At 44.7% G+C, this 27519-nt stretch overlaps 1 protein-coding gene across 1 annotated transcript; it reads right to left on the bottom strand.

Moving 5' to 3' along the window:
• Nucleotides 1-2203: 2203 nt before the first annotated feature.
• Nucleotides 2204-22050, bottom strand: LOC144101871 (zinc carboxypeptidase-like). The gene is made up of 11 exons (XM_077635092.1): nt 21883-22050; nt 19385-19460; nt 16492-16628; nt 14955-15042; nt 14332-14430; nt 13856-13954; nt 12755-12865; nt 10295-10391; nt 8427-8629; nt 4904-4988; nt 2204-2659 (listed from the first exon to the last, which is right to left on the bottom strand). Exons 1-11 carry the CDS (start codon nt 22047-22049, stop codon nt 2475-2477), a joined length of 1347 nt encoding a protein of 448 aa, XP_077491218.1. The 5' UTR covers nt 22050; the 3' UTR covers nt 2204-2474.
• Between the last annotated feature and the right edge of the window lie 5469 nt (nt 22051-27519).

The raw sequence follows: 27519 nt of genomic DNA, 5'->3' as shown, positions 1-27519 counted from the left end.
CTGGCGGCCATACATGGGGTCTCGTAGATTATTAGCGAGGTTGCTATCTTGGTTTCCTGGACAGGTGAGGATAAGGTGTAGGATTCGTGATCAATTAGGTCTCAGCTAGAAGCGTTGAAGAAATCTACAGCAGTAAAGAGAGGTTATAATTATAATCAGGCTCAATAACCGGCACAAATTGAAGGGACTCGACACCTAGGCATCTACATCCACCCATGATGACGAAAGGGTAGGAAAGTTTTGACGACGTGAAATCGGCTTGAGTAAACTAGAAAAGCGGTAAATGGCACTTGAGGGCTAACTCCTACATCTACTACATTTCTACATATATCCCATATCTATTCACCTTAAATGCCTTTAATTCAAGCTTATCCACATTTTGAACGTTATGGTCTGGTACTACCCACAGAGCACGTCTATTTTTCTATTGCACAATAGAAACATACGCAGAAAGCCTATCGGCTGGCGAGGAAAGCGAGATTACATTTCCATCTATGGTAGTCAGGCGCCGAATTCTTCCGCTTTTTGTTCTGATGCCACCTATAGAACTTAGACCCGGAGATACATTCTATGAGCGGCTTCAACCAGCCTCAGAAAACCTGTCCTTTCTTCAAATTAATGCATCACCAAAAGCTGGAATGCACCAGCCGCGTGAAAATGGCAGTAGCAATGAATCTCACTTTTCTCACTTGGTCTCACGCTGCGGAATAAAAGTGTTTTTTGTAAATGAATAAATTGCTTGCGATATCCACGTTTGCGTGTGTTCATTCACGCTTCATTTGAAGAGTTGATAGGGAGCCTAACAAATCTCGGTGGGGGGAGGGAGACAAAGCACAGCACTAATAAGTAATATGTGCAGAGTAGCTCAGAGTACCTGTTTCTTAGCAATGTGAGCGTCAGAAGCGCTGTCTTACGTTTATAATGATTCACAACCAACTAGAGCAGATTTCTGTTTTGACTGGTTTGATTTTTTTCTTGCTGCCCCTCAGCTTTTGTAAAGAAAACTGGAATAAACTGAAAATTGATATGAGAACCACGGCAAAAAGGATTTGAGGAACACAAAAAAATAACTAATCACCACTGAACTACATTTTAACAGGGCACAGAGACGTCAAAATGTCATATAGGTACGCAGCATTTGTTGAAAGTGTCGGGGTGAACTTCAGTAGCAATGTCAGACTGTAGGTTATTCATGTCAACCGTGGTTCAGGCTGTAAACGATCATGCGTAATGAGCAGAGTGACAGACTTGACCTTTGGCTTTCTAAGGGTTTTCTCGGCGAGGCAGTATTACAGAAGGTGACGGAAACAAACCGTCATGACAACGAACGTAATGATGAACTGAGAGCGCTAGGCGAGCGTGTTTTCAGCGCAGTGGCACGATTTATTAAAGATGTGACACTAGATTACGGAGAATACCACTATGTAACACTACAGTAACATATCTCAGAAGGCCGAAATGAGTTCGCAGCCCTCCTTAGAGCCCGTTTTTCGCTAAGCCTTCTTCCATCCCTTTCATCATTGCACGCTTCATTTGTGCGCCCTTCGTGTTATCATGAAACATTCGAAATAGTTTTGTTGTATTCGTAAGCATATCCGCAAATTGTTTCAGCAACGATACATGCAGCCTATCGGTTGTGTAGGTGACCGCGCTTTGAATAAAGTCTATGGAGGAATTAAACCTTCAATAGCCTCACTTGCCGTCTTCCGACTCTGTATATTGTAGATCAAGCATAAAAAGAAAACCATGTGGTTAAACTAATTGGGAAAGGCTCATTAAACGCTAATACTGTTTAACTAGAGGGAAGAGATGTAAACAAGTATCACGAGTATGTGTACTCATTTGGAAATAAACAGATAAACCTTACGACAACCAAATTAAACAAAGAGTATCAGGAGTATCTGTGTTCATTTGGAAATTCAGAGATCAGCCATAGAAGAAACTCCACCCAGGGGAAAAGAGTGCTAAAAGCACAAGATTTTAGATGCACGTACTCATGCAGAGCATCGGTGCTGAGGCGATCGCCGTCCCATTAGGGTATATTTGTATACTTACCACCCGGAATGTCTGGCATGCAACAATGCAGGGGCCTTTCGGACTCCATGGCTGGTTTGAGCCAGTGGTCAGTTTTATCGTGCAAATGACAGAAGTTAGGAATTTCATGAAGCGAAAGCAAAACACCGTTTTTGCTGTAAGTTTTATTTGGTGAAGTTGATCTGGGTAGACTATTACGGAATTTACATTCGAGAAATGATTGGACTCAAATCCCGACATTTCCCTGGACACGTGGATACTTTATTGCACTCACAATGTTCATGACGACCACGTGTGCGGATCGAATATTGGCTATCTGTTGGTTTATTAGAGCTGCTCTAAAGTGATCTCCGCATCTTCAGGTATTCACGATGGAGGGTGAGCAGTGTACCAAGAGCATTCTGCGAAACGTGAAGTGGCGAGGTGTAGCAACTTCGCCTTTACGCGACGGCTGCCTTAAGGCCTTCCCACGCTTCCTCAACGGCCTTCGGGATTTCCCTAGGCGGGAGCATGAATCCCTTCTTCCAATCGGGCACTCGATACGACGGCTCCAGCTCCATGGTGAATGCTTTCTTGATACCAGCATGGTCGTAGGCCCAGTCCATGCTCGTCCCGCCTGCTTCATCTGAAACGTTTCAAAAACAAGAGTTAATATTTTCCCTTTCATATTCAAAGTGGTACAGTCAGCATTTATACTGTGATTGAAGATTGATTACCATAACATCAGTGTTCCTCGGTTCTGTCACCCCATTCTGCCAGCATTGTTATATTCCAGTTACCGAGTCATACTCAACATCATCATGATCATCATCAGCCTGAATACACTTACTGCAGGGCAAAGGGCTCTCCCATGTATACCCAATTAACCCTGCCATTTGCCAACTGCGCCCACCCTATCCCTGCACACTTCCTAATTTCATCCACCTACCTAACCTTCTGCCGCCCCTGCTAAGCTCGCCTTCTCTTGGAATCCACAGCGTTACCCTTAAGCACTTGCGGTTATCCTGCCTTCGCAGCACATGCCATGGCCAAGCCCATTTCTTCCTCTTGATTTCGACTAGGATGTCATTAACACGCGTTTGTTCCCTCATCCACTCTGCCCGCTTCCGGTCTCTTAAAGTTACACCTATCAATTTTCTTTCCATGTCTCGCTGTGTTGTCCTTAACTTAAGCTGAACCCATTTCGTGAGCATCCAAGTTTTTTGCCCTGTAGGGGAGTACTGGTAAGATACAGCTGTTGTATACGTTTGTACACTTTTCTCTTTAGCGAACGCAACAAATACATTTAACTCGAATTCCCGGCAGACTCAGGGGAACGTCGTCGCAGAAACGCGAACATGAACCCGAATTTGAAGGCGAATGTTTGGAAACTTTCCGCCCTTGAGGTACCCGGGCTACCAGCTGCGTTTCCCTCTACACAGCGCATAGAAGTTGTAGAGATGGGGCGATGCGCGTGCTGAAAGGATGTTGAAAACCCGTGTGCGCCGTAAGAATGTTTTTGTGTGCGCTCTAGCTTGGCGGTAAACAAAGAACAGACGCATGGCGTCTATATAAAAAGGTTGCTCAATGCCGGTAATTTATCTTTTCCCAAAATTGATTGCAGACCGTGTTGGAGCGAACTCCAGCGCACGAATGTGAGTACAACAGCAGCGGCCATCGACGAGTCGCACATAAATTAAGCACAAAGAGGTAGGTGACGAGAGAGGATTATCAAGTGTGATTTTCCGAGCGTTGACATGCTGGGACGTGCAGCAATGGCCGAGACTATTTAGTACTTTGCAGTACGGTGCCGTACGGGGTATGAGAGCATGACTAAACGACTCAGAGATATGAAACTGCCACTTTCCTGATTGAGGTAAACTGCGTTTTGAGAGTTCAAAATAAAAAAAAATTATGCCACCACTGTCTGGAAGACGTTGAAGTAACGAGCGTAGCTGTTTGGTAGCGCAATCTATCGTCCATGCGATGTATTACCACGTGATTAGGCTACTTTTCCGTACCTCACGGCGAGCGGGCACCCACCGACTTGTGAGCTGCCGGGTGCTGACGGCGAGACCGCCATGTTAAGCCTGATCATAACTAAATATTAACCTAATTAGGCGTTATTGGTGTCCAACATGTTCTAATTATCGATCCCATTACGTATATGCCGTTTGTTAGATCATGATGTCATCGGTTGATTAAATGTAAGCAATTAATTTTAAGCCTAACCATAACTAAATAATAAATTCATTAGTTAACATTAGGGTCTGACGTGTTCCACTAATCTCGACGGTTACAAATAATATCTAATTCGTTTTATGAAGAGGTCACTAGTTACTGAGTTATAATCGATTAAACATAGTCATGTAAGTAGGTAATTATGACATCACAAAATGACCTCACCAATCAATCACTTATTCGATAAAATACTGAAGCCGTCAGCCAATCATCAATTGAGTGGCTATATCTATTTACTATGGGGGCTGGCATCTTGAATTTCTCGGTATTAGAAAAATATATTTCACGCCGAAGGGACGTGTTAGCAGACCCTAAGAAATCGAAAAATGTGATTAATAAGAGCTAGACCTCTTAAAGAGAAAACCGCCGTCCCTGACAGTTTAGTGGCAGGGTCTTATCCTCTATATTAGACAATGACGGTGGTGCTAAACGTTAAATCTGTTAAAAAAAACTGTTTTATCATCTGGAATGTGCGCTTCTGGCACTTATTTTTAAGTGTGTTTTAGTTTGTACTGTGCACGAAAGTTGTTTGACATCTCATTTGAAAAATGCAAATGGCACGATGGTTAGGAAAAAATTAAATGCAAAAAGATATTTAAAAATTGGATGGAAAAGAATTTTTACTTGAGGCGTGCAGAGATGAACTTACATAAGACCGTCGATGTAGATCCAAAGTCGAACTGCGTGTGCCGAACCTTTTTAATGGCCTCCGTCGCCTTCAGTGAGATGTTCGCCTGAAAAAGGATCGTAGTTTTAGTTACAATGCAAAGGAAATGTAAGAAAAAGTGCTTTCATTGCTTACCGGCCGCCTACTGTGCTTACATATGGCAAGATTAGTGCAGTCTTTAGACACAGTGCTTAATTCCAGGGTTAGCAAATGCATGGAAACTGATTTGGTTGGTTTGATTTATGGCTGTTTAACGTCCCAAAGCGACTCAGGCTATCAGGGAGGCCGCAGTGAAGGGCTCCGGAAATTTCCACCACCTGGCGTTATTTAACGTGTGCTGACATCGTACAGTAGACGGGCGTGTAGAATTTCGCGTCCATCAAAAATCGACCGCCGCGGTCGGGATCCAACCCGCATCTTACGGGTCAGCAGCCAAACACCCTGACCACTGAGCCACCGCGGCGACCGCATGGAAACTGTTAATGAATGCAATATAATGGCAGCCCATGTCATTGCGAGCTTTGGTGATGCTTTTGACATGCGCAAGTGCAATAATTGGTAGTTATTATGCTACCACTGTCATATGAAGAAAAACAGGTATGGCAGAGGTTGGGAGATAGGCGGGCGGATGAGATTTAAAAATTTTCCGCCATACGGGGGGCGCAGCTGGCAAATAACCGGGTTAATTGAAGAGATATGGGAGAGGAATTTGCCCTGCTGTGGGCGTAGTCAGGCTGGTGCTGCTGCTGATGATGATGATCATGATGATGATGATGATGATGATGATGAACCTGGGGAGACCTGCGAAAGCATGTGTTTAGCCTGGTTGGCTGATGGTTTTGCTTTGCCGGGTCGTCGGCAGGTCTGGCGATGATATTGTTACGTGGTGGCAAGCCAAGGAAATCACGACATGATGAGAGAATAAAGATATGATTTAATGGCTCAAGGGCCTAGCGCGAGCACTCCGTCCCGCGCCACTGCACTCTTCTTCGTCTTCATAACAATATTAGTTCGATACTAGTATTAGTTGGTGAACCACCAGCTGCTTGTACGAAACGTGATGGCTGAATCGTTTACACAGATATCGCCGTAAGCTCATTAGGCCATCAACTTATTTTATAAGCTGAACATACCCTCAACTCTACAGCCGCCAAACCTACTGTATCGGCACATCATCATTTCTAGCCTTCGAACTGCAAGCCTTGCCGGCCGACCCACTTTATAATCGGGTGCGCATACTTATTCATTCACTAGAAGCTCTCAAGCATCTAAAGAAAGTCCAAGGTACCCTTCGGGTTTCCCAGGCCATACACGCTCCTTGTCAATCCTACCCGGTGCCTATACTCATCCACTGGGTTTGAGCCAGCACAGATGTCCATAACATCGCAGCTGGCATGCTTTCTCGTTTAACACACGTAGCACAAACTCTCCCTGCCTCTTTGCCACCGGATCCACTTGTGACGCCTTTAACATCTTCAGCCTCTCTCAGACAGCGTACACGTGCTCTCATTCCTCCGTGTACCTACCCCTTCCCCCCAACCTATCACGGGTGGAGGAGGTCTCTCTGAGGCGGCTGCGGGTCGAAATGGACGCCTGCAGTTCGCAACCAGTGGCAAAGTGCGAACATTCCTGCACCGAAAAATGCCCGCACTGCGAAGCACCCGCTTCCGACACCACTGTGCGCCACTTACTGCGGACATGCCCAGGAACTTCGCTGGGGCGCGCTCCTGTTCTTCAAGAGGCAGGCTGGTCTTCCAATAATTTCACTTGTTGCTGACGAACAACATTTACGCGCGAAGGCTATGTTATTTTTTTACACATAATCGGGCTTCATGCTTTTTTGTAACATTTCATAACGTTCCTGGCTGGCAACACATTTTATGCCATGTGGCAACTTTAGTGTCTCAGATAAGTAAATAAATAATGAAGAACACGATGTGCAATGCTCAGCGCGAGGAGTGTTGCAGTTTAACACGAGGCGTGACCTGCTGCGGCGATAGCACAGTGCTGTCGTGCAGTGGCCAGCGAAGATGATCTGTTTGCTGCGCCGCCGGTTGGAACGCCAGCCGCAGCATTATTTTATTCATTTATTCATGGTGCATCCAAGGTCGTCCTCAAGGTCGAGCTTCACACGAACCGGTGAGTCTCTTTGACCTCGTGGAGTAGTGCTTTCACTCTTAAACTCTAGAAAGCAGTAAGGGGCACATCAAAGCATGTATTGATAGGTTCTTGACAAGCTTCTCTGTCCAATGAAAACCCTCGTGGATTGAAAGAGTGGTGAACAATTTGCCATCCCAAAAGAAATAGCTTTCTCCACCTGACAAGAATCGTCACTACAACCTCAACTGAATAAATAATGCCGGTGGAGTGCAAAGACACAATGAAGCCACTGTTTACAGGCTTCCTAAACATCAAATACAAAGAAGATTTGGTAACGCCGTGGTGGGGGAATGCGGCGTTTGTAAAAAAAAAAGTTTTTGCGGCGTGTGTTCAGTTTTACATCTGTGCTCGGACATTAGCCTGGCTTTCCTTTTGGGGAAAACTTTTTCCTTGGAGACCGCAAGGTATGTACAGCTTCATTCCATCGCTCATGGCACGACTAAATCGTCTGGCCAGAGTTATAAAGATACAGTGCCTTTAGTGCAATAGGAGTGGCTGAGTGGCACTTTGAGAAAATGCTGATGTCCTTCGTCTGAAGCCTCTGGGAGTGAATCCTCCACACTCCACACGGGCCACCAGCCGGCCATCTCCAACCCATCTCTGCACCCCAGACGCGACACCCACCACAAAGGAACCTACCTCCCTTCTGTACAAGGAGCGCATCCTTTAGAAGCACCCTCTGCTTTGAAGTGTAAAACAAGAGCGAAATACAGTTGAAAGCCGTGGTGAGAAAGGCACTCATGACCTACATTTCCGGATAAAAATTTTGAGTATTGGAAAATTGGAAGGTATACACTGTCATAAAAATATTGAAGGTAATAGTCCATTCTTCTGATGGGTAGCAAAATCTTTCTTCTTTAAGTTTTGAACACGCAAGCATGGAGCAGTTTCGACTGCCATAGAAAACCAACGAGGGAACGATTTTGACGATAGCAAAACGTTAATAGCAAAAAAACAAATAAACGCAAGCCTGCCGGACGGGAGATCTGCGGATATATTCATTGTTACAGTGAAATCTTAAAATATATGAAAAAAATGCGTTCATAGTTAAGGACAGTTAGGTATGTGCTCTGCAGAAGTACCACCCAACAGCCACCTCTTTACTCAGCTGCTTAGCCAGCCACCCACCTCCCCTTCACCCTTAAATTGTGCTTCTCTCCATCGACCGTAGCAGCAATTATTTCGCGTATATGAGGCCTCGGTATTGAGAAAAATTTATAGCAGGAAAAGCATCATATCACTCATTGAAGGCTAATAAAAATACTGGTGCATCTTTTTCGCAATAAGTTTCCGACCATCTGGTTAATATTTTCCCCCGTAAAGCAGTTGTTAACAGACAACTCACCAGGACGTCGTTATTCTGAACTGGAGGTAGGCTGTGGGCGTTCGGGAACAACCAGAGTAGGCCGAAGCTGTGCACCGAAAAGTAGAACTCAGTGCGGTCCTTGATGTCCATCACGGCGTCCCTGATGGCGCGGGTTTCGGGCTCCGAAAAGGCGCTGTCGCCGCAGTACGTTTCTTTGCAGGGGTCGTCGGTGGCCTTTGTCTCTGCACGACACGTGTGAGTGAGACGCCAAAGCTTGCGCCAGTTCTGCAGAATAGTAGTACAACAATCTCCTTCAGACCTTGAAGAAGGGTGGTCCCCAGTCGAAACGGCACACGTTTGTGTTTTTAAGTTTGTAATCTACTTTATAAGTATACCGGGTGTTTCATCGAACACTTTCAAAAATTTTTCGAAAAAAGGTTTAGTTTGAGTAAAAATGTCTTTTGCAGCATTGTATTACCAGTGTTGGCGGACATCAGAAAACAGGTGAATCGTATTAAGTAGTAAGCGGGTTAACTAATTTTAATAATTTACTTTTTAAACTAGTAGAGTTAGGCACCCTGTCGCTGTTAGAGATTTCTAGCCGGTCGTTAGTAATAGCCATAACACTTTTTATAATTTCGAAAGCGCAATTACCCTTGGCGGTATGGCTCGAAAAAATTTGACTTTTTCTACTAGCTGCATGCACTGAAGGGGTTGCTTTGCCGGCATACTTTCGAAACCCCAGTATTTTCCAGCCCTTATATATATATATATATATATATATATATATATATATATATATATATATATATATATATATATATATATATATATATATATATATATATATATATATATATATATATATATATATATATATCGGAGTATACCCTTCATTTAAGGAAACATTTTTATTTTACTCGACGTTTCGATTGGAGGACCGATCTTTTTCAAGAGTGAAAAAGATCGGTCCTCTGATCGGTCCTCCGATCGATTTTCTCCCACTAATCCGCACTATAAATTAAAAAAAAACAGAAAACATTCCCCATTGCACCTTGGTTTCGGTGACTGTTGGCTTCCTTCATGTATTTGTCAAACGAGCCCCTCATTTCCCTTATTTCACTTAACTTGTCTGCTAATAGCTTAACGAGGATCTCAGTTCTGGCAGTCTTGATGCCATAGGTAGCATAAGAGGGCTCTCGCACAGTGTCCGCCCTCTCCGTTAGATGACGTTCCACGTCACACTCGCGGTCTAAGAGGACGTGGTACGTCCTCCGCTATGGACGAGGGTGGCGCTGGTGAACACTCTCAAAGGTTCGCTTACACGCAATAAACATAAATACCCACGAGAGCAGCAGATAGGACAGCCGTCGCCGTAGCTCAGTTGGTAAGAGCACCGGACGCGAAATTCGGAGGTCGTGGGTTCGGATCCAACCGGCGGCATGGTTGTTTTTCTGCTGCGTTCTAAGCAGTTTTCTTTAAAAATCGAAGCTTATTTGAAGCATTTTTCTCCCACTAATCCGCACTATAAATGAAAAAAAAACCAGAAAACATTCCCCATTGCACCTTGGTTTCGGTGACGGTTGGCTTCCTGCATGTATTTGTCTGCTAATATATATATATATATATATATATATATATATATATATATATATATATATATATATATATAAGGAGAATAAAATTATTAAACGTCTTAAAATATTCCGACACCTCAAGTTAAAATGACTGTTGCGTGTAAGTTGATCACATCTCGCCTTAGCAGGGAATTAGGGATTAGAAAAGAACGTGTTTCATGCGTATCGTGTCTCTTTTAAGCTTTTCTTTATCAAATTACATAAACTTGATCTGTTAAGAACTTTCCGAAGACTATTTTAGTGGATAAAATAGAATGAGGCATTACTTACGGCAAAATTTGGCAGTCTCGAAGTTTCGGTTGCCGTCTGCCCCGATGCACTCGGTACTCAACCGGCTCTTTGAACGTGTCTTCCTCCAAAGACGATCCTGCAGATTGAAAATAAAAATTATTCGCCTTTTTTGTGCCCTGTATTTATTCCTTTCTCTTGTGTGTGAACAGCGCCTCCCCCCCCCCCCCAAAAAAAAATAAAAATAAAGATAAAGCAGAATTTTGTAACTTGGTGCTGCCGTGATACTGCATGTTTGTTATACGACAATTATGTAAAATGCATACCTGCAGTTTTCGATCATAAGTGGCCGAAAAAGCTCCATTCTCTGGTTTATTAGCCAGTATAAAATTTTTTACCGCTATTGAAAAATACTTGAATAAGCGTGCATAGCGTCTGGAGACTTAAGCATTTGTACTGGAGTTCTGAGATATTTTCCCCTCCCTACGCAGAGTAGCATGCCAGCGATATTGAAACGCCGGCTAAATTCTCTGTTTCTTCATTAAAGAGTCTCTCTCTCTCTCTGAGATATTTCGAAATCTTAAGAGAAAGCCGGTCGTTGAGTGGGATAGACGAGGCGATAGATCAGGGCCGCTGTGACCTGTATCTCGATTTCTTGTAAGCTACCCTGTGATCAGCGTCCTGTTATGTGTCCCGCGTTCAACGTATTCTTTCAAATTTTGTTTTGGCCTCCTTTGATTTCCCTCTATATTGCTGAGCCGTGAAAAGCTTTGTTAGAAAATGAACGGTGGCGCAGATTTCCGTAAAATGATGTTAGACCCTACCTTTGCTGAGACAGCCTTCTTTTGTGCGAATAGCTCGTTTTCGCTACTGGTGGTAGGTACTACGTGTTTAAAATAAAAGAAATGGTCTTTCTTTTGTAGCGATAGCTACACTACGCCACCTCTTCGGCCCTTCTGCGTGGCACCACTTGAGCTCCGTAGCGGCGCCGTTGGTCACGTGGGTTGATCACATGGGTTGGTCACGTGGTGTGGAGCAGCTGCTGCTGCCGGCGGCGCGGCGCGCAACAGCTGCCACAATTGTGCGCATGCGCCGTGTCAAGTCTGGCGAAGATTAAGAAGGAACGCCCAGAGAAACGGAGCGGCGAATGACTGACTTTGCAATTAAACGGGGCGAGTTCCACTGGGCCACCTGTAGCTAACGCGTCACTCCAGGTTTAACCAGAGCTAGACTACCGCCATTTCTTCAGGGCTGACCGCAAAGCCGGAGACATCCTTTCCGTTGTCCTCGTCATCAGGTACAATCTCATTCACGGTTTCTGGTTTTCTTATTAAATGGCAGGAGAATGGCCAAACCTACCTGCAAGAAGCAGACTTGAAAGTTTAGCTTTCACAATTTGCTTTCTTTAAACTTCCTCTAACGTTCCAATTTGTTGGGGGGTAGGTATCGCGAAAAATTCAGGTCAGGAATTGTGGATTCTGCTTCCTCGTTCGCGCTTGTTGTTTTGTTCAGTTGGCAAACCTCTCCGTGGTACAGTTTTGCGGAGAGCCTCCTTAGTCAAGACTTGATCGGTCTGTGCAGGACCCCCCCCCCCCCCCTTTTTTTTTTCACGTGTCTGTTATTTAGCGAAAGCCCCCATCTCGCAATTCTCTTTAGCAGATTTTTTGAAAATTTTGTGTTAACACAAGTGTATTTAATCAGCCAAACATATTAGATACCTTTCACAAGCCCTGTGAAAAATAAAAAGTCAGAGAGCGAAAGGGTTCTAAACTCGACATCGAATTCTATGTTACTTGCCTCGAACTGGAATGTTGTACTCTGAATTTTGAACTTCAGCGAAGTTATTGAGGAAAGAAAAGTGTAGGCTTGTGTCATGACGCAGTTTAGTTCACACAATTACGAGAACAGAGGCCGATACGACATTTTTCTGACGAAGGGCGAGACCACTGTGTCATCAAGCACATGCGAAGTCTGATTCATTTTTTAGCAGCCTCTGCTTCTTGCCGCTTCCTGGTTGCCGCAAGTGCTCGCGCGCTCTGCGGAAGCCAGTCGCGGAACTGGAGCTGGAGTCTCTAGAGCATCGCCGTTGCTAAGAGCAATGAATCCAGATGACTTCCGGAACCAAGTGATCTTGGTTGCACTATTTTGCGCACATCCGTATTTATCCACCATCCCCTCCATATCTTCCTGGATGTTAAAGCCCGAATTAAAGTCCATTTTTTTGCAGTGCAAGTGCCACCTCATGACTCTAGATCTGCACTTTGCTACGAACGTACACTGCAGCGCGACCTTGCGGACTTAATAAGAGACACAAGGTGCTAGTAAGTACGCGGTCAGCTTGAAACTGTTTCTGTCCCTTTCAGTCGAATTTCGAATTTCAGATACCACGGGCACAAGCCCACTTAGTTCACAAAAGAACCCTGCCTTTCTTGTTTTCCACGTAACTGGCAGATGGCCGGCGTGGCCCAGTGCTCTTCAGTACCGGCACGGGTGGATACTAACCGTGGTGTGCGAGTACACGTAGCCGTCGGGGTTGACGACCGGGTGGATGCGCCACTCGTACTTCTCCACAAGGCCGCGCACCACTTTGTCATCCTCGTACTTCGTGGCCAGCTGTTCAAGGAAAAGCAGCAAACGTTGATAGGGTTTTTCACTTAAATATACATGATCGGTTTTACAGTAGAAAGATGCTAAAAAGAAATATCGATGAGGCACTTGCTCAGAAGCACATCTCTAAACGGTAAAATTTTCTTTTCGCGAACAACCAGGCTAGGAATTTGGGTAATCATGAGCGTTTCAACTTAAACTCGCCGCAGCCAGTTTTTTTTGGAGGTGTTATAATCTTAGTCAACTGTAATCAAACACCACACTCTGTATTACTGAAAACAAAGGTAAACTGAGAGGGAGACGCGCACGGCGAAGAATTAGAAGGACCTTCTTCGGCAGAAATATCTCTTCCTGCGTTATCGTTTTGGAAATGCAGCCCCGGGGAAAAAAAACAAACTTTAACTCAAACGAGCGGGGAAGGAAAATTGTTTCCAGCGCGACCAGGGGCAATGCAGAAACGCTTCAGGCATTCAGTAGCGCGGCTCATTCTCAGTTTCTGTAGCTCAGCAAAGAGATTCGTCCCACGTGATATCTCTGTTATGCGCGCATTGCGGACTGAAATCAATCGCGTTAGTGACTAGAAACTTCACAGTGAGGTTTCGTTAGTTCTACAGCAATTTAACGGACTTTGACGTCTTCACGTCTTCTAGATGATAGCTGGCCTCGTCGTCTGGCCAAACTTGCGGACGCGGATCATCAGAGAATGAAATAACTAGTTTTTGAAAGTCTGCCTTCTGAGTTCAAAATCACGGTCAGACAAAGCACATATATGTAATTTAGATATCTACAGGCAGAAATGTACTTATGTGACTGCGTGATGCCATTCAGTTTTGAAAGAATCCCGCCCAGAGATCGATCAGTTGCTTCCTTAAGAACTGTTTTTCGCTAATCGTGATGGACGATACGTAAAGAAAGTCGCCACTGTGAACTAGCACAGATATCAATATATTATCTGCCTATTTCTGCAGTTTCTTCATCTGTTGCTATTGTCCTTGCCTGGTCGATGAAGTAGAGACAGGCGGAGTGAGCGATCCATTCCCTGGCGTGGATTCCGCACTCCATGAACACGATGGGCAAGTTATCCTTCGCCTTGATCTGCAGGGGAACAGAAAGAAGGATCATCGTAATGCATTTAATTGACCTTACTTAAGGTAACATTTTAAGCCTAACAAAAAGATTCTTAGGCTGGCATTCAGGCGGGTATACTGGCTTTGCACAAAGTGAAGCGCCTAATGTTAAATGGGAAAGTAATGGACGTCTGTGGCTGTAACACGCCGCATTTCTTGGCTCAGGCGCCATGAAAAACCTGGTGATTAGTTTTCAGTTTCGATTAGGAATACAACGTGCATCGTACGGGAAAGCACAAAGGAAGAAAATTTCTAACTAATTTCAAATAAGTATTCTATGGAATACCCTCAAATCTGGGAGGAATCTCAAGCAAAGCTTCAAGTCTGGTAACTCGTGTAACTTACGTGAACACCGATGAGATCCCGTCCTTCGTACGACCTGCCGATTGACGTTAACGTCACGTGGTCGAAGCTCTTTGCGTAGTCCTTCAAGGCGTCGTTCAGCTGTGAAGCATGGTGGACATGTTTTTATAAATGGCCAAACGTACCCATGGAAGACACCGGTCGTTTGAGGTACAATTGAATTGAGCTGGAAGCTACCTGGCTGCTGATGGCACGAGAAAATAATTGTTTTAACCAACACAAACGAAGAGACCGCTATTGATATATATACAAAAACTAAATGTTATAGTATGGTCTGATGTAATGCCACGGGCTGGAAAAATAGAAATAACCCACTAACAAGGTGTAACAGCTTTCGTGCCTAGTGCTGGACCCACACTAGTCACATAGGATTTAAATTATATTATGGGGCTAAATAAGGTGTGTAAAGCAAAAGCTTCCCAGAAGTAACACAAATAATGAATATTCTTTGTTTGTTTCCTTTTCGCAACCTTTAAGAGAGGGTTGTATTGAAGTGTGGGATTTTGTTTTCGCCACCAGAAAATTTGTTAACTACCTGACAAAGGCTATTAGAAAATCATTAACTCGCGAAAAAAAAGAAACGATTCGGCGGGCCTCCAATGTACCTCTTCAAATGTCAGGTATCTGTCAAAGCGTGACTTCTCCGTAGAATAGGTGGTGAAGCGAATCTCTTTGCGCTCCTTGTCGATTAACCTGAAATGGAGGAGCATTATTAATACATGCAGCAAACGGTAGTCTGTGTTGTAAGAATCCTGCGGGCCTATACAATGATCTCAGTGTGCTTGTGTGTGCGGCACTGGGTAGCTGCGGTTTTAGGCTTGGTCATTGTAAAGCACAGCCAATATGCCATCCTCATAAAGTTGTTTTATCAACAGCATCAAAATCACATTCGTTCAAGTCATCTGCTTCAATAACAGTAAATGCGGGATTGAAGAATCGAATTTAACATGTTTATAGAGTTTTTATGTTGATGATTCTTTAAACCGTGCGTTAAATGTAGGATCTTATCAATAAGGACATGAGTTCTTTGGTCGGTACCACAGAGCGTATCGAAACGCTTCTTTAATGGCCACATAAAGCGATCTTTTATTAAGCGCACATACAATAGTGGAACAGGCAGCATAAAGTCGTTACCTTAAAATTATGTGCCGCCAGTAGATGCGAGACATCTGTGTTACTCTCGGAAGCCATTGCCGGAGCGGATTGCTCTTGGTTTTGCTTCTTGTACTTGATCCTAGCATCTTTATTTGCTGCGTTTGTTTTGCATCTATCCGAGCCTGTTATTGTCTAATAGGTGCAGTACCTGTTTACACAGCCCTGGCAAAGTTGAGATATGCAGCGAAACAAGAGGAAGGCTGCTTTTAGTGGTTGGCTTCTGCTGAACATTTTTCTTGAATGAAACAGCGAAAAAGCTGGCTCTTTCCTTAGATCTAACAGTATTACTTCCGAAATAGTTACTCCTAATATCTGCATCCGCTGTGATAATTAGCAGACATCTTTTACAATCTGAGTGACAAGTACGTCCACCTAGCAACCAAAAGATTGGCATGTGTGGAGAGTTTTCAAATCAGTTAGTGATACTGTCTAACCTCATTGGTGAAAGCTCTAATTCCTGGCGTATCCCGTGTGATAAAGTGAGTTTATAAAAAGTGTTAACGTATTTGCTTTGTGCTTGCGGATGCATATCAAAGCAACTTAAAAGTTCTAACCGTGAGTAAGCAACAGGTCTGCGGTTAGGTAACTAGCTGCAAAACCTTGGTCAAACGATTAAGCAGACTAAAATTTATTTCTATTACCGCGGCAATGCCCGATGATGAAACAGTGTTCAATATGTAGCATGCGCCTGTGTATTTCTGCCAAGACCCAAAAGATATCATTCATCACCAAATTTAAATACGCGCTAAATATATCTTAAATCGATGTGCCACCTTTCACTGTTTTGCATATACTTAAAGAAATTGTGACAAAGACCGGAATTTATCCTAATATTTTTTTTCCTACTATCTCAGGCTTAGAATTTGGTGTGATACGTTTGGTTAAACACCTTCGGAAAAAGTGAGCTATTTATGTAGAGCTATTAAAATGCATAAATATAATAGAACAGATTTTTTATTGTGGCACAAATAGCATAGAATGACTTACTCTTGCACGTCCGAGCAGGTCGTGGTGACGGACATTCCCGAGCTCGATGCGCTTGCCACGAATTCATCGGCGAGTTCGGGTCTCAGTCTTAGCAGTGCAGGCGCTCCGAAGCGGTTAGGCTCCTGCCACACATCGACCTGCGTGAAACAAGTTAAACATGGCTACCTGATGATGATCGAGAGCTTTTATCACAGTGGTCTGTCATCTTCAGTTGTACATGTGCAACATTCTCGGACAAAAGTTTTTAACATAGGGAAAGTTAAAACACTGTTATGGAAATACTGAACGTGATAGTTTATTAGTCTGATATGTGGCAAAATCTTTCTTTTAAATTGTTTCCATCTGTCGCATCGAAAAGTTAAGTCTGCAACAAAAAAACAAATATGGAACGCTTTTGATGATAGCAAAAACATTAATAGAAACAAATAATAGAAGACTGCCGACAGGTTATCTGCGGATATATTCATTATTAAATTGAAATCTTACATCGTGTGAAGAAACTGCGCTCATAAACGCCGCTCAAAAACGCTTGTGTCCAGAATGGGGGGGGGGGGGGGGGTATGAGTGTTTATCTTATATAAAGGCCTCACTGGTTTCAGAACTGTGCATCAATTGACAGCACATCGTCTACACCATTATTTCCTACAATGTCACTAAGCACTCCAGACATGTGAGTTTGGCCTCCCTGCCTCCGACACACACGAAACGTTAGGACGTTTGCGGGTTTCGCTGCAATAATCAGATAAATATAACACGTTATTTGGTTCAATTAAAAGCACACATCTGTAAAAGCCTTGAAACGTTACGAGAACACATTTGACGTGGTCGAAGCCTCGGAAGTCATGCAGGTATCGTAAAGTAGGAGTATATATAGAAGAGCTTTATGTACAAATACTGCAAGATATCTATAACAGCTGCTCGACCATAATAATGCTTTATAAAGGCAGGAATAAAGCTCCAATATTAAGGGTGTCAAGTAGGGACACTACATCTCGCCAACGCTATTCACCGCCTGCTTACAGCAGGTATTCTGAGGCCTGGGTTAGGAACAATTAGGGATAAGAGTTAACGGAGAATACCTAAATAATCAGCGCTTCGCTCATGACATTGCCTTGCTCAGTCACTCAGGGGGCAAATTGCAAGGCACGATGAATGACTTAAGCAGAGGCATGATCAATGACTTAGGTCGAGCAGAGCGGTGGATCTAAAAATTTGTATGCAAAACAAAAAAGAAATGTTGAATAGTCACGGAAGATAAGAGCAGTTCACAGTTGTTAGCGAGGTGCTGGAAGTGATCAGAGAACACGTATACCCAGGCCAGGAAGTTACCGCAGATTCGGATCACGAAAGTGATATAACAATACAAGAATAAGAATGGAGTGGATCGCATTTGGCAGGTTCGCTCAGATTATGAATGGCAGTTTACCAATATCCCTTAAGAGAAAAGGATATAACAGCTGTATCCTACAGGTACCTACCTATTGGGCGGAGACGTATTGAGGATAACGAAAATGGTTCAACTTAAGGACAATGCAGTGAGCCATGGAAAGGAAAATGATAGGTGTAACGTTAAGAGACCGGAAGCGGGCAGAGTGGGTGAGGGACAAACGTGTGTTAAGGACATCCTAGCCGAAATCAAGAGGAAGAGATGGGCTTGGGCAGGGCACGTAATGCGAAGGCAAGAGAGACGCTGGTCCTTAAGGGTAACGGAGTAGATTGCAAGATAAGGCCAGCGTAGCAGGGGGCGGCAGAATGTTAAGTGGGCGGGAGGGATTAAGACGCTCGTATTGATAAGGTGGCCGCGACTGTCGAAGGACAGGGCGAGGCCTGTGCATTGCAGCTGTCGCAGTCAGGCTGATGATGATGATGAAAATCAGGCATATGCTGAGATCTGTCTGATTTCACAGCTTTCAACCATTCCGCACTCCTGCCGCCGCTATTGCACTTTGATCGCAGTCCGTCCAGCTCCGGCGGAAGTGCTGACAGCTCTGCCAGTATATAGGTATAAAAAAGCGTTGGGTGGGAGGCAGGCGGACGCGATGAAATAAAGGAAGGCCGCTCACAGTTGAAGAATTTCAGTCAACCGTGGAAGGCTTTCTTTTCAGAAGTAGTAAAAATGCTTTGGAAGTCGTCGAGAGCTTTTTTAGCTTGTCAACAGTTTTCAACCTAGCAGCTTTCTCTGCCGCAGGCATATTTTTATTCTCCTATTATCCTCACGGCACTACTCAGAGCAACGTGGGCATTGCAGAACATATTCGACATAATGTCAGGCCTAATGAGTATACTACATTTACGCGCCTAAATACATTCACGCAGTGTTCCTCAACATGTTTCTGAAGCATGGCGCTAATTAGGCGTCTTGTGTTGATGTCGCGTTTTTGGAAATCCAAGAAGAGAAGTATAAGGGAGTGTCAGTATTTTTGCGCCGTGCAGAATGGGCTGACGATGATAAATGATAAATTGTGTAATCGAAGATTATATTTCGAACATTTCCACTCATCTGCGTGTGTAGTCAGTCATTTACGGACCATTCCCAGCGTGTCCCAGATTGTGTTTCTTTTTGCTTTTTGTAGACAGTAATTACTTAATGTTTACATGAAAAGTTCTGCTACCGAATCGCATCGTAGTAAGAAATTTTCATGTACTTCCTCGATTGCAGGAGGAGGGTATACTGGAACGTCGTAAATAATTGAAAGGCAGCTGCACAGTTTATATTCTGTGTTGTGAAGAGCATTTATGTCTCTTGCATGCGTAATGAGAGTGACAGTATAGAAAAGAAAGCAAAAGAAAAAAGCTGACGCTTCCAGCCATTGATCCGCCCTCGATGACGTCACCGTGGCATTGTTCACCGCACAAGCCAATACGGTGGCACTGTACCCTTTATCTCACTCACCTTGAAGCGGTCCTGCAAGTGCGATAAGAGGCTAACATGAGCCGCTGTTGTGGGAGCTACAGTGACGAGCCGGTGCCTGCGAACAACGAAAGAGTAGAATTCAGTAAATGTTTTGCACTGCAGGGGATGCGGCTTAGCAGCTGGAAGTGAATGAGTGCAGTTACCGAACTTAAGCTGCGATGATTCTCAGCTAGGCTGACGACATTGGCGAGTTGCTACTCGTTCATCTTAAAACCAACCTGAAGAGAAAACACAGGGGAAGAGATCCGCGCCGAAAAAGGCTGGCACAGACACGGGATAGCCTTGTCCTGTAGGTATCTCTTCTCCTGTGTTATGTCTTCCGGCTGGTTTTAAGATTAACCTGCTATGTCTGTGCACTTCTCACCATTAAGCACTGAAGGACAATGAAGAGGCACTAGTAAATGGGAGGCACAATCGCTTCTATGTAGCGTGCTGACGTCAATCTCCTAAGAAGCACAGACGTTCGATACAGACAGCCGTAGAGGGATGGGGAGCAATCGACGAAAGAATTGACCAAAAAATAGAACGTTCTTTGAGATGATCATTAAACGTTAAGGTTAATGAGCATCGTTGGAAACCAAAGGAATCTTTTGTGAGTTTTTTGTTTACTTCCCTTATGCCGAAAAAAGAACGACGTCGAGTCTACTGGCATGAAACATCCAGGTTTTCTGAACCTCTGTGTTCTCGATGTATGATTGATCGTTAAAACCTCGCCGCAATTTTTTTTGCTTGTTATTCAAAGCAGGAAGTCTTGAAGGGCTCTCATATCAACTTTGTCCTGGAGTGGATGGCCGGGCATCACGTGACTCAGACCACAGAAAGAAGAATTAGTCTACCTCACTTCTGATGCAGCGGCTTAGAGAAGTGAGCCTTCTGAGCCACAATTATTAAAGATTCAACATGAACAACTGTTGTTTATTCTAGGAATTTGGTGACCGGTGCACACTTTCAACCAACCACTCACGATTACCTACGTTAATGGCTAGCAGCGCGTATCGCATATCCTTTTAATCGTGCCACTGCTGTGGCTGAGTGGTTATGGCACTCGGCTGCTGGCCAGAAAGACGCGAGTTCGATTCTGACCGCGGCGGTCGAATTTGGATGGAGGCGAAGTTCTAGAGGCCCGTGTACTGTACGATATCAGTGTACGTTAAAGATCCCCAGGTGGTCGAAATTTCCGGAGCCCTTCACTACGGCGTCTCTCATAGCCTGAGTCGCTTTGGGACGTTAAACCCCCGTAAACCAAACCGAACCTTTTAACCCTGGCACATGCGGCCTCTCTGAAAATGCAATCACGCATAAAATTGTTTCTCTAGCGAATGTCTGCCGGATTAAAGCCTCGATACAAAAGAGTTGAATCGGAGGACGGCTCGATACTAAAAAAAAAAAACTTTCGTCTGTAACAATTACATGCAGGGTTTTTCTTTGCTGCGAAAGACCAGGTTCATTCGATTCTTGTACATCGAGGACCATTATTTGAAGTTGCGGTAAACTCAATTTCGCCCCGAATATGCACTTTGAAGAGAAAAAAAATCGCAAGAGCACAAAGCTAGCGAAAGCGATTCACTTAATCTAGGTCACTGTTTCGTTTAATTATTGATGAACTGAAAAACGTTTGACGCTCTTTATGCCCGACATGGCTTTATCTACGGGGCAATTGAGAATATTCATTATAAAATCGCCATTCAAGAACGCAGGTACTGACGGGGCGCATTCTTTGGATCATTGTTGTGAGCGCTACCCATGGTAACGACGCTGTTTTCCAAGGGCGTTCTGCGCTTAAAATGGCTGCTGTGGTGTTGAATATCTCCGCAAGATACCAACAGACAACTAGTAGAACTGACGCGGATGCGATGCCAACGGAGATTTTATTTCTAGGGAGAATATTTGGATACATTAGAAAAAAAAAACCTCTGAATGCGCACTTTCTTCGTACAAGCTGCCATTTGTGCATTATTGTACAAAACATGAAATTTTTTTAGAACTTACAATGTTAAAAGCATAATCAAAACTTTATATTGTTTTCGCAGGAAAAATTGCCTGCAAGTTATCAGTTATGGAAAGTTATGAAAAAGTGCAGTTATGAAAAACTGCATAACAGTCCGATTTGAACCCAAACTTGAAATCACCGCATTGTGTCACATTGTTATCTCAAAAATGCCAAAATAAATCAATAACCAAAAACGAAGGGCTCTAAATATATGCGGTCCTGTTCTAATGAATAAAGGCATTTTTCAAGTTCGACCAATCCCACCAGAGTGGATCAGAGTTTTCCTAACGTTTAGAGCGTTTATGACAGTGTATTTATCATCAAAGTAAAGAATTTGAGGCCTGCGGATCCTGGACTTTAAGCGGAATTTAATGCCATAGCAACTGGGTTCCCCTTCTGGCACAGCTTGATGAAAAATTGCAATAGCGGCCGACGGCGTATCATTACTTCGCACAAAAAATATTCATAAAATTCGGCCAGAACTTACCCCGTGTAGTCGACAGGGGCCGTCCTATTTGATGTAGGTAGCGCACTTGCTACCGCGACAATAAGTGCCGCTGCTATGCATAGCTTTGCGTGCGCCATGTCAACGTGTGATGCTTTTTCCTCCCAGGACTTCGGGATTCCTCGGCGCCGCTGGCCAGTGCATTTCATGTGAGGCTCAAGGGATTTTTGTACCCTCCATCAAGCGCCTATCTCATCAACTTACCTCGGGCTCAACTCACGGACAATCACGCTATCGCTTTGCACACGCTACGTATGCATCGCAATACATTGAACTTAAACTGATTGCGTGTGTAACTCAATTGTGTCCAGTACTCCGCCCCTTCCAACTTGCGACGACCTCTCGCCTTGTCTTCCTGTAGTCGGCAGGGGCGATAGGGGAGGCCACAGCCCGAGTAACGGACTCCACTATCGTGCATTGTGGGCGTACAGCAGGTGTGTTCGTGAACGTGCAACACCTTTACCCCGCGAGCAATAACACACTAATCTCACATTTCGCCGATGTCTTTCGATGCGAAGCGTATCTTTGTCACCTTGATGTTTCTCAGGAAGGGCAACCCGGGTCTCGCAAGCGCCACTGGTGGCAGCACCTGCCATCGCAGGGCAGTGGCGCATTGCTTATCCGCTGCACCACTGTGACAGGAATGGTGTGTCGATTTCCAGCGCTGTTTGAATTCAAAGTAGAGAGTGACCGATTCCGGATATACGGGAATTAATGTTCAGACGTCACGCGTTTAAGGAGGACCATAGGTCTGATTTCGTCGATGTATGACGGAAGCACGGGTGACCTTGAAAACCGAACCTCGGAGTGAAACCTGTGTGAAAACCGAAGTGCTAGCCAAGCTAAAACGTCCGCCACTTTTCAGATCTGAATCAGCCTGAGGAGAACATCGCCGCGAAACAAGGTCGAAGGCAACAGCGAAACTGAAGCCAAACTACAAACCAAACTTCTTCGCCCGAGTGGTACGCGCGAGAAAAGAAAAATTCGGGATGTACTAAAGCGCCGATTAAAGGGTATGACCTGACAGAATTCATACCAACAATTCTAGACAAAAGCATTTTGAGCGGAAAACAGTTTATGAAGGCAATATTTTCATATACAGTAGGATTTCAGTATAACAATCAATATACCCGCTGACCACCCGACGGCAGTCTTGTATTTTTTGTTGCTGCTGTTAACAATTTTGCTACTGTCAAAAGCATTCTTCATTGGTTTCCGATGGTAGTCTTAACTGCTGGATGTGGTCGATGGAAGCACGTTCAAAGGAAGATATTGTTAAACATCAGAAGGTTGGACCATTGACTTCAATATTTTCACTGTAGTATCTTGCAATTTTTCAATATTGCCCGAATCTTTGTAGTGTTTGTTCATTCTTCAAAGCTGCCGGCACGCTACTTTATCGCTTTGTTTGCGTTGCAAGACGATACCAGATTTATCTCGTTTGACCGCATCCAGGCGAAGCCGATTTTACGTTGTTCCAGAATATTATAGTAACTCTACACGCTGGATCTAGAAAGTTCACTGTCGGCTTTAAATTGAGCACGTAGGGGAGCGGCGGGCATTCTTTTCGACGACCGTCGAGCACGCTTGTTGCTACGCGACCGCCGAGTGATTCAGTCCACTGTGGGCGCAAGTGAGCTTAAATAAGCAATTTTTTAGACGCCATCCTCGCAGTCTTTCTGCTTTCCGGATTGCAGTCACCCCGTCGTGACATCTGGTGCAGGTGCGGGATAGATGTGCTTCTTTGTTATGTTGTTCAAGCGGTGGTAATGAATGCAGAATTGAAGTCCGCCGACTCTCTTTCTCACTAGAACAACGGGTGCCCCCCATGGGCTCTTTGAAGGATGGATGATGTCGTCGCGAAACATTTCTTCCACTTAACTTGGTCCCGGATGGGTTGTCGTTCTCGCGGCGACACACGGTAGGGGCATTGACGGAGAGGTCGCGCGTGCTGGTCGGTTATAATGCGATGTTTGGCAATTGGCCTTTGTCGGACCTTCGGCGATGACCAAAAACACTCGCTCTAGCTTGAAGCAGATCGCGGATCTTGTATTTTCAGTTCCGTGGCAGGGCAGGGTTGATGTCGAAAGTGGTCGAGTTCTCTTGGTCAGGCGAATATTCTGTAGAGGGGTCGGAGATAGCGAAGGAATCTCGTACGTCGGATATTTCGTCGAAGAAAGCAATCGTCGTTCCTCTGTTAATGTGCCGGTATTCTTGGCTGAAGTTAGTCAGCAATACTTCAGCCTGGCCATTACGGAAATGTGCGATGTCTCTTGCGATGCTGATTCATATGTCTAGAAGCAATTGCATGCTGCCCGAGCTGATAGCTTCAGTGTTATTGGCTTTCGTGGCACCTAGGGTCAGGATGACACTTGAACGGGGTGGGACGCTCACTCCTTCCAGGACAGTTAGGACAATGTGATCAGGCCAAAGCGTAATCAGCTTGGATCACAGGTCGATCACCGCCTGATGCTCATTAAGGGCACAGGGTAAGCCCTATACTTCCCATGCATTTTAGGCCTTGTTGAGGTACATGTTTCTCACTAACTAATAACAGTAGCCTAATAATACATATATCATTGTTTGCCAAATCTTGTGCTCCTTTTACTGAATTAGAATATTTGAAATGTGTTGAAAATTTGATTTTTAATAAATTTTTTTCCGGTAGTACACAAATCTGGCCTTTCTTTGCGCATTTCAAAATTCATAACAGAATAGCTGCTCAGTGAAATTGCTTATTTCTAGTTCAGTAGTTGGCAACACTTATGTAGATGATTGCAAAAAAAAATCAGCCGTCTGTCTTGAAAGGCATTGGAAATAATGGTACCTTTGTAAGAAAAAACACTGTTTTGAGATAATAGAGCGTAAAGAGAAAAAAGATGTGAAAAACCATTTTTTATTCGCAGAAACGCCTCCATAGTAATTGGTTTAATAGCCCCCTGCTTCGTAGTCACTGTCGCCGTCATTTTTTCGCTTTTCCGCTTTTCGTTTTGACTGTCGAGCCTCTTTTGTAAGCTGTCGTGTTGCTCGGTCCGCAAAGTACATGCGCTTATGGTCAGCTTCCCCCAGCCACTTGATGGTGTTGCTCCCTGGGTTCAATCCACACGCCTTCAAAACGTTGGCCCGTGCGATGCTACCATCAATAAATGAAAGAACAGCATCCAGTGTTGCCATCCGTAGGGTCCGAAGCCTAACAAACACATTCTTTGGCGCGCGTTTCCAAAGAACATGGTTGAACGACTCATTTGCATTTTGAGTTCGCCCATGCAGGCACTTCTCTAGGAGCTCAGCCTTCGATAGCTCCCTATAAATGGGTTTGATAGCCTCCAAGACAGATGCAGGCAAACTCTCCTTGTGGAAAAATGGCTTGCCCTCTGACTGACTTCTGTTGAAGGCACACCACGTATCAGGTCCCTTTGGGCAAAGTCCATGGCATGGGTCATCGTCTGTGGCCGATAAGTGGAAGAAGGTTGCCCAAACGGCCTTTCGCATTTCATCCAGGTTTCCTACATTTCTTCTGATGGCCAAACCATAGTACGTCTGGAGCTTGTCTATTACTGCATCAGTCAGTCGGCCTCGGCCCGAGAGGCTCTTTCCATCAGAGAGTTTTCCTGCTTTGTTTTCTTTTTTTAGCCTTCGTAACCTTGTGCCCATCCTTTTTTGCACGTGCCCTATGCACTCAACCTTGGATATTTCAACGGAATCACCATATGGCATTTGTGCCGTCACAGCCATAAAAGCCTTGCTGTCACCATCCCCAAGGTATTTGACGTATCGAACGCCGTGAAGTTCCTCACTCCTGCCGAAAATTTTCAGTGCTCCTGCGACTTCCATTCCACCGCTGGTGCCTTGGTAGTTGCTTTGGCACACCTCTCTATGAAGGGGGTCACTGTTTGTACCCTTGATGCTGTACTTTGGACAACGTTTAGACAAAACCTCCACATCCAGCACTTTCCCAGAGTCTACACTGGTCGCAGAGACTATGCCGTTATTGGAAGTATGGCCTCGCTTCTGCCAGCTTCCATCAAGAGCAACTGCGATGTCTTTATCCCCCTCATTCAGCTGCGCCAGCTTCGTCAGCTGCCCTTTTCATCGACTCCTGAGCAGCAGCTTCGATGTGACCTAGAAGCTCTTGATTGTATTTCGCAAACTTTGTCGGCTGCTTAGGAAGGTTTAGCATAGCACAGAGTATATTTCCTGCAGCCATTCCCTTACCAATGGACCTCAAGGCATACACTAACCTGAGGTTGGCTTCATAGAGGCCAGAAGTAGTTTTCTTCGAAGTCTCAAATCGTTGTGCGGCACTGCACACTTCACAGTTCAAACTGTAAACGCTTGCAACACCTACCCGTTTTGTCACAATTTCGATGAGCTCAACACTTCCACCGCACTCTCTGCACACACAAATCTGTGAAATTGCGGCACAAATGCCGTCCATGTCCATTAAGGCATATTGGCTGCTGCTCTGTAGCACATCCTCTTCCTGGAAGCACAGAGAAAATCTTGAAAGCTTCGATGTCGAGGAGCTGGCGCGTTCGGCGTTCGGGATCTCGTTCGGTCGTGGACATCCTTTTGCTTTTTCACGATGAGCGTAGCGATTGCCGTGAAATTCACGCCTGACGAAGGCCTTCTTTGCCCTGGGCATCTCAACTTATCAGCAGCAACCAACACCGGCACAATTTACAATACTGATCGAAAGGGATAGCACTCGGACGCAGCTGCATGAAGGTTGCAGAAACGTGGAAAAAACGTGCAAAGCGTCTCAGGATTGTCTTGGCTAAAAAAGAGGAGCTGTACAATAGTTGGCAGACAATTGTTTATATGTAGCTGATTTTAGACAAGTTTTGAAATCAGGTGGTGGACTTTTTGGTTGAAAAAATTGACGTTAATTCTGAAAGGGGGCGTGGCCGCTCAATACTTGGTTTCGGAAAAAGCGTTTTTCAGCCGTAAATATGGCTTTCTGAGGAAAGTGCGATCATGGAACATGTGTAGAAAGAATTGAACTTCTAAAATTCCAAAAGAAAAAAAAAACGATTTTTTTTCCAATTTTACCTTACCCTGTGCCCTTAAGAATATTCATGCCCAAAATCTCTTCGCGAGAACATTGCTGTAGCGCAACGCAGGTCGCAGGATAGGTGCCTTTAAAGTCACTCGTACTGTGCATCGTCTTGATGGCATAATGAGGCGGCCCCCTGTGGTGCGAATTAGTGGGTCATCCCAAGCGGTCGTGAGTATCCTCAGATGCACAGTGAATGTTTCATTCACCTCCGAGTAGTCGGCTACTGTGTCGACAAGAGCGGTGAATTTCCTACCGTCCATAAACACTTCCATGTCGGATGTCCTGGCTCTTGCGTTTCACGTTCTCCTCGGCGTCGGGTCACGACTTCGTAGGGTATGGGAATCGTGTGCTGGGCGTGTCGTCGAATCTTGTCTCGGTGGCGGCGTCGTTTTGAAGGCGATTCACGTCGTGGTCGAGGTTGTCATTATATTCGGCGTCGGCGTGACGGGGGCAGCGTCTTTGTGCGGCATGGTCTTTGGTGGATCTTCGGTGTTTCTCTCTTGAGGAACCTCACCTCCAGAGGTTGCTCTGTTTAGTTTTCCCTACGTGGGCTGGGAGAG

Source organism: Amblyomma americanum, chromosome 8 (assembly GCF_052857255.1).
Source record: "Amblyomma americanum isolate KBUSLIRL-KWMA chromosome 8, ASM5285725v1, whole genome shotgun sequence".
NCBI lineage: Eukaryota > Metazoa > Arthropoda > Arachnida > Ixodida > Ixodidae > Amblyomma > Amblyomma americanum.
This window is presented reverse-complemented; position numbering and strand designations above follow the sequence as displayed.